Source organism: Oncorhynchus tshawytscha, linkage group LG23 (genome assembly GCF_018296145.1).
Source record: "Oncorhynchus tshawytscha isolate Ot180627B linkage group LG23, Otsh_v2.0, whole genome shotgun sequence".
NCBI classification, from domain to species: Eukaryota; Metazoa; Chordata; class Actinopteri; order Salmoniformes; family Salmonidae; genus Oncorhynchus; species Oncorhynchus tshawytscha.
In genome coordinates, this window is record NC_056451.1 from 27310530 (window position 1) to 27318898 (window position 8369).

At 45.0% G+C, this 8369-nt stretch overlaps 1 protein-coding gene across 2 annotated transcripts in view; it reads left to right on the top strand.

The window, feature by feature from the left end:
- The first annotated feature begins 1456 nt into the window (after positions 1–1456).
- The window catches only part of LOC112236967 (CUGBP Elav-like family member 3), a 64073-nt gene continuing 57160 nt past the window's right edge, over positions 1457–8369 (top strand). For both annotated transcript variants that reach the window (XM_042305099.1, XM_042305100.1), the window contains exons 1-3: positions 1457–2055; positions 2276–2303; positions 2607–3615. In XM_042305099.1, the coding sequence (XP_042161033.1) occupies positions 3471–3615 (145 nt within the window). In that variant the 5' untranslated portion in view covers positions 1457–2055; positions 2276–2303; positions 2607–3470. The remainder of the gene's footprint in view (positions 2056–2275; positions 2304–2606; positions 3616–8369) is intronic.

The window sequence follows — 8369 nt, forward strand, 5'->3', positions numbered from 1 at the left end:
ACGAGTGTGTGGAAATGCTATCACAAACTTCATTTGAAATAAAAACTGAAACCAGAAAATAGTTAGCCTTTTTCTATTTTGTGCATGTTTCTTTCCCCCAATTAGCAGGCCTAGATGTCCACTGAGACCTACAGTACATTGTAATAAAGTAGACCTTCATATCCCCAACAGTGGCCAGGTGGCCATATTGTGTGCTTGTAAAGCTGTAGCCAACTTGTCTTCCCTTGTTCAGAATAGACTAGGTTGTGTTGTGATAATAACTCAAGCAAACATCATATGACTTCATGGATCTAACCTTTCCTCTACGAAACAAACGACACCATTCTGGGTATAAATGCTAACCTGACCATAAATCAGGATCTATAGGGGCAATTTCGCCCTATTCTAGCCCTAGCTCTACTCCACAGACGACAGAGAAACCGAAAAGCCCCAGTTCTGACACCACCATGAAAGAGGCCCGAGCATCAGTTCCTCGTGCATGTTCGTGCCGTTGCCTACAGCTACGCTCATTGGGTGATACAGTGTAGATCCCCGTGGTAGCCCGCGCGTGCCGTCCAGCGGCTTGTGCCTGGTATAGACCCCACGTGTGTGAACTGACGATATATAACGGTGGGGGGCAGTAGGCGGGGAGAGGGGGGCATGAGGTGGTGGGAGGCAGATGGTGACCTTTCAGAGTAAATTACCCTGAACTCTCTGAATCCTCTCCTCAAGCGCGAGGGGGGTGGCAGAAGAAGAAAACAAACACACACCCGAAAGAGCCCAAAGAGAACCCCACCAGCAATAAAGATGAGTTAAAAAGCTTCATAGTTTGATGAAGGTTGTAAATATCTTGGTTCAGGACCATGGACAGATGAGGTCTGCTGTGCCTGTCTGTATCAGAGGGGTGAGGATCCCTCCCTCTCTAGGCTGAAACGACGGTGTATTTGTGCACATTATGGATATGATTACGAATTTAGCGTTTGTTCAACACGCAGAAAAGAACTGGTTAGGGCAACCTCAAGCCTGGCGTGTGTGTGATGTGTGCGCAGCTGTAGTCATGACGCCGCTCGCGCGTGCTGGTAGTATGGCAGGCTTCAGCACCACGGCCAGAGCTCGCGGCCAGAACAATAGGCAGCACGGCGTTCCAGAACTACAGGCACCGTCCACGAGCACTCACACACTGGACACTAACGTAGACATAGTAAAAGAGCTTGTTTGAAAACGCTTATACAAATTGTCGACTAATCCTGGTTTTGATAACTGAAATAGCTGTCGATATATATTCCACAGTGTTCCCTATATGCTACTTTCAGGGCTAAAAGGTGTAGGCTACGTCTACGAAAGATAAGATGGGTTTTCTTTTTAAGGTTGGAGTAGAGTTTTTGACGGTCCCTGCCTTTTACGTCACAGCCTGTCAACCGCTCGAGGGAGAGGGGGGAGGGAGGGCAGGCTAGAGAGAGAGGGAGACACCGGTAGACGACGTCAAACGCTACCGTAGCCTATACACTGAGGGAAAAGAGGGGTAGCGCGGGAGGGAAACGTTAGATATTAATACGTATATTTTAATATATGTGTTAGCCCTTAAATGTTTATATAAATGGACTGCTGGATTTATCAATAGCTGGCTGCTGCAGAAATAGTTTTTAAGAATATAGCCTTGTAGCCTAATTATTGCAGAAATTTGACTACTCTAACATACAGGGCAGTACTCAGAGAGTGACTGACTGGCTTTACTGGATTTGCCAAGAGTCGTGACGAGAGGATAGAGCAAATAACGGATCACCAAGGCACCGGGTTGGGGATATGTGATCTGATGATCGCTTGCCAAGACGTGAGACCTTAACGGGAGCAGCAACTCCACTGATCTGTTACGGATTCGAAACCGGGAGAGGGAGCGATTGGCACAAAGAGCGGAGAACGAATCGCATTGAGCCTACTATACCCGGAGGGAGGATAACAGGAGACGTGCGCTGAAGACAACAACGCCACGGTAAAACGTGGTTAAAATAAACAAAATCATCTCAAATTACTCTCGGGATTATTTTACAACGTGGAGTGAAGGATCTCTTGAAATCGGTAGGATTTTTAAGACCAAAGCTCCATATTGTGTTTTTGTGCGCATGTGTTTTATGTGTGTTTTGTGTGTATGTTGAGCCGGGGCGGACAAAGAGATGAGCCCCCATACGTTGACATCCAATGAGTGTATGTAACCTACAGCTGGCCAAACAAAGAAACCGCTCACAGCCGCTCTACAGCGCTCATCTACCGTCTAAACCATATATTTTCCTTTCCCCAGGGGCTCCGAACACTCTCACGTCCTAAAGGTAATATATCACTTTTATTGATATTTCATTTTAATTTCTCTTTTATTGCAATTTAAATGTCTTAATTATCCTTTGATTGGCTGATCATCATTTGCATAATTGTTTTTATGAGAGGCGCAAGTGCCATTGTCTGTGTCAATAGGCTAATATTGTAAAGATATGAGAATTCATCCAAAAATATTGATTTGGTTTTATTCAATTAATCAATGATTATTCTATATTGTGAAATAAATAAAATAACACATTTACATATCTTGTTTTTATGTCCATCTCCTTTTCCTTCTCTCCTCCAACACCCTCCAGCTCTGGGCGCTCCTCTCCAGAGGACCACGACTCTGATCGCACTCACCCCGCTCTTCTCTCCTCCAACACCCTCCAGCTCTGGTCGCTCCTCTCCAGAGGACCACGACTCTGATCGCACTCACCCCGCTCTTCTCTCCTCCAACACCCTCCAGCTCTGGTCGCTCCTCTCCAGAGGACCACGACTCTGATCGCACTCACCCCGCTCTTCTCTCCTCCAACACCCTCCAGCTCTGGGCGCTCCTCTCCAGAGGACCACGACTCTGATCGCACTCACCCCGCTCTTCTCTCCTCCAACACCCTCCAGCTCTGGGCGCTCCTCTCCAGAGGACCACGACTCTGATCGCACTCACCCCGCTCTTCTCTCCTCCAACACCCTCCAGCTCTGGGCGCTCCTCTCCAGAGGACCACGACTCTGATCGCACTCACCCCGCTCTTCTCTCCTCCAACACCCTCCAGCTCTGGTCGCTCCTCTCCAGAGGACCACGACTCTGATCGCACTCACCCCGCTCTTCTCTCCTCCAACACCCTCCAGCTCTGGGCGCTCCTCTCCAGAGGACCACGACTCTGATCGCACTCACCCCGCTCTTCTCTCCTCCAACACCCTCCAGCTCTGGGCGCTCCTCTCCAGAGGACCACGACTCTGATCGCACTCACCCCGCTCTTCTCTCCTCCAACACCCTCCAGCTCTGGGCGCTCCTCTCCAGAGGACCACGACTCTGATCGCACTCACCCCGCTCTTCTCTCCTCCAACACCCTCCAGCTCTGGTCGCTCCTCTCCAGAGGACCACGACTCTGATCGCACTCACCCCGCTCTTCTCACCTCGAACCCCGCAGAGCGCCTGTCGTTCTCCCCGCTGTGTTCCGATGAAGGAAGCCGACGCGATCAAGCTGTTCGTGGGGCAGATTCCTCGGAATCTAGAGGAGAAGGACCTCAAACCGATCTTTGAACAGTTCGGGAAGATCTACGAGCTGACGGTGATAAAGGACAAATACACCGGCATGCACAAAGGTAGGTGAATAATGGGAACCCAGCCACCTGTAGAAATAATTCTGGACACAAATAGGCGTTTGGGCTAGACTACTCACTGGCAGACACACACACACACACACACACACACACACACACACACACACACACACACACACACACACACACACACACACACACACACACACACACACACACACACACACACACACACACACACACACACACACACACACACACACACACACACACACACACACACACACACACACACACACACACACACACACACACACACACACACACACACACACACACACACACACACACACACACACACACACACACAGCTACAGGGGATTAAGACACACTTTAAAATATTTTAAACACCCACTTAAAGATCAAGTGTGTGTGCTGGTTTAGGTTGATAGTAATGCTGGTTTAGGTTGATAGTAATGCTGGTTTAGGTTGATAGTAATGCTGGTTTAGGTTGATAGTAATGCTGGTTTAAGTTGATAGTAATGCTGGTTTAGGTTGATAGTAATGCTGGTTTAGGTTGATAGTAATGCTGGTTTAGGTTGATAGTAATGCTGGTTTAGGTTGATAGTAATGCTGGTTTAGGTTGATAGTAATGCTGGTTTAAGTTGATAGTAATGCTGGTTTAGGTTGATAGTAATGCTGGTTTAGGTTGATAGTAATGCTGGTTTAGGTTGATAGTAATGCTGGTTTAGGTTGATAGTAATGCTGGTTTAAGTTGATAGTAATGCTGGTTTAGGTTGATAGTAATGCTGGTCTAGGTTGATAGTAATGCGGGTGTAGGTTGATAGTAATGCTGGTTTAGGTTGATAGTAATGCGGGTGTAGGTTGATAGTAATGCGGGTGTAGGTTGATAGTAATGCGGGTGTAGGTTGATAGTAATGCTGGTGTAGGTTGATAGTAATGCTGGTGTAGAGTAGGCTGTCTGTTTGGCATGTGTCTGATGATGGGTCACCATGGAAACACTGTCACTTATCACCCTCTCCTGATCACATACAGTACCAGTCAAATGTTTGGACACATCTACTCATTCATGGGTTTTTCTCTATTTTACTATTTTCTACATTTTAGAATAATAGTGAAGACATTAAAACTATGAAATAACACAAATGGAATCATGTATTAACCAAAAAAGTGTTAAAAAAATCAAAATATATTTTATATTTGAGTTTCTTCAAAGTAGACACCATTTGCCTTAATGACAGCTTTGCACACTCTTGGTATTCTCTCAGTCAGCTTCATGAGGTAGTCACCTGGAATACATTTACATTAACCATGCCTTGTTAAAAGTTCATTTCTGGAATTTATTTCCTTCTTTAATGTGTTTGAGCCAATCAGTTGTGTTGTGACAAGGTAGGGCTGGTATTCAGAAGATAACCAATCAGTTGTGTTGTGACAAGGTAGGGCTGGTATTCAGAAGATAACCCTATTTGGTAAAAGACCAAGTCCATTTTATGGCAAGAACAGCTCAAATAAGCAAACAGAAACGACATCATTACTTTAAGACATGAAGGTCAGTCAATCCAGAAAATGTCAAGAACATTGAAAGTTTCTTCAAGTGCAGTCGCAAAAACCATCAAGCGCTATGATGAAACTGGCTCTCATGAGGACCGCCACAGGAATGAAAGACCCAGAGTTACCTCTGCTGCAGAGGATAAATTCATTAGAGTTACCGGCCTCAGAAATTGCAGCCCAAATAAATGCTTCACAGAGTTCAAGTAACAGACACATCTCAACATCAACTGTTCAGAGGAGAGTGTGTGAATCAGGCCTTCATTGTCGAATTGCTGCAAATAAACCACCACTAAAGGACACCAATAATAAGAAGAGACTTGCTTGGGCCAAGAAACATGAGCAATGGACAATAGAACAGTGGAAATCTGTCCTTTGGTCTGTAGTCCAAATTTGAGATTTTTGGTTCCAACCGCCTTGTCTTTGTGAGACGCAGTGTAGGTGAACGGATGATCTCTGTATGTGTAGTTCCCACCATGAAGCATGGAGGAGGAGGTGTGATGGTGTGGGGGTGCTTTGCTGGTGACACTGTCTGTGATTTATTTTGAATTCAAAGCACACTTAACCAGCATGACTACCACAGCATTCTGCAGCGATACGCCATCCCATCTGGGTTGTGCTTAGTGGGACTATCATTTGTTTTTCAACAGGACATTGATCGAACACTCCTCCAGGCTGTGTAAGGGCTATTTGACTAAGAAGGAGAGTGAGAGAGTGCTGCATCAGATGACCTCACAATCATCCGACCTCAACCCAATTGAGATGGTTTGGGATGAGATGGACCGCAGAGTGAAGGAAAAGCAGCAACAAGTGCTCATCATATGTGGGAACTCCTTCAAGGCTGTTGGAAAAGCATTCCAGGTGAAGCTGGTTGAGAGAATGCCAAGAGTGTGCAAAGCTGTCATCAAGGCAAAAGGTGGCTACTAAAATATTAAATACATTTTGATTTGTTTAACACTTTTTTGGTAACTACATGATTCCATATGTGTTATTTTATAGTTTTGATGTCTTCACTATTATTCTACAATGTTGAAAATAGTACAAATAAAGAAAAACCCTTGAATGAGTAGGTGTGTCCAAACTTTTGACTGGTACTGTATATCAAACAGTGTCTTCTGGGAGAGGATGGGGGAAGGGGAGAGTATATTCTTTCTCTCTTTCAGTCTTTCTGTCGGTTTCGCTCTCTCTCGCTCACACTCTCTAATCCTCTAGTGTCTGTGCACGTGCGTACACACGTGCGCGTGTGTGTACTCAGTCATGAGCTTGGTTGGTTTTTGGATCACTGTCGTCCTGATCTCTCTGTTTATCTCTCCGTCCCAGCCCTCCCTCACCTTAAATGGGAAAACATGGAATGCGGTCCAATCTGTAGGTTAAACATGGGGATTTTCTGGGAAAAGCCAACAGCTCCTACATTATTAGAGAGATGGGTATAAAGACATCCTCTATGACTGGAGAGCAGCCTATCATATCCTTATAAATACTCCCTAACCTCTCTCTCTCTCTCTCTCTCTCTCTCTCTCTCTCTCTCCCCCCTGTTAGCAGGTGTCCTGACCCTTAGTCTTTAAGCCATGACCCCAAGTCACTCTAGTTCAGATGATGGGTGTTATCTTAATGTCTGTCTAACCCTGGCATACCTCTAGTCTAGTATACAGTCACACACACACACACACACACACACACACACACTAGGTAGACCCATTTTTCTGACCTGGGGCGTTATGTAGGAGCTTAGCCGTTTCTCCAGTCAGTATAATGGAGTGGTAAGCCTACTGATTCAAGCCTGCTGAGAGGGAGACCATCTCAAGTTTGGAGAATCCCCTTTAGAGCTGCAACAATAAGCCCATCTTTAAGAGGGCCCTGTGTGTGTGTTTAGAGGGGGGGTCATTGTTCATTTCTATTAAGTGTGTGTGTGTCTGGGGGAGGGGGGGGTCATTGTTAATTTCTATTAAGTGTGTGTGTTTGGAGGGGTGTCATTGTTAATTTCTATTAAGTGTGTGTGTGTTTGGAGGGGGGTCATTGTTAATTTCTATTAAGTGTGTGTGTTTGGAGGGGGTCATTGTTAATTTCTATTGAGGGTGTGTGTGTTTGGAGGGGGTCATTGTTAATTTCTATTGAGGGTGTGTGTGTGTTTGGAGGGGGTCATTGTTAATTTCTATTAAGTGTGTGTGTTTGGAGGGGGTCATTGTTCATTTCTATTAAGGGTGTGTGTGTTTGGAGGGGGGTCATTGTTCATTTCTATTAAGTGTGTGTGTTTGGAGGGGGTCATTGTTCATTTCTATTAAGGGTGTGTGTGTTTGGAGGGGGGTCATTGTTCATTTCTATTAAGTGTGTGTGTGTTTGGAGGGGGTCATTGTTAATTTCTATTAAGTGTGTGTGTGTTTGGAGGGGGTCATTGTTCATTTCTATTGAGGGTGTGTGTGTTTGGAGGGGGTCATTGTTAATTTCTATTAAGTGTGTGTGTGTTTGGAGGGGGTCATTGTTAATTTCTATTAAGTGTGTGTGTGTTTGGAGGGGGGTCATTGTTAATTTCTATTAAGTGTGTGTGTGTTTGGAGGGGGTCATTGTTCATTTCTATTAAGTGTGTGTGTGTTTGGAGGGGGTCATTGTTCATTTCTATTAAGAGTGTGTGTGTTTGGGGGGTCATTGTTAATTTATATTAAGAGTGTGTGTGTTTGGAGGGGGTCATTGTTAATTTCTATTAAGTGTGTGTGTTTGGAGGGGGGCATTGTTAATTTCTATTAAGTGTGTGTGTTTGGAGAGGGGGGTCATTGTTAATTTCTATTAAGTGTGTGTGTTTGGAGGGGGGGTCATTGTTAATTTCTATTAAGTGTGTGTGTGTTTGGAGGGGGTCATTGTTAATTTCTATTAAGTGTGTGTGTTTGGAGGGGGTCATTGTTAATTTCTATTAAGTGTGTGTGTGTTTGGAGGGGGTCATTGTTAATTTCTATTAAGTGTGTGTGTTTGGAGGGGGTCATTGTTAATTTCTATTGAGGGTGTGTGTGTTTGGAGGGGGATCATTGTTAATTTCTATTGAGGGTGTGTGTGTGTTTGGAGGGGGTCATTGTTAATTTCTATTAAGTGTGTGTGTTTGGAGGGGGTCATTGTTCATTTCTATTGAGGGTGTGTGTGTTTGGAGGGGGTCATTGTTCATTTCTATTGAGTGTGTGTGTGTTTGGAGGGGGTCATTGTTCATTTCTATTGAGTGTGTGTGTGTTTGGAGGGGGGTC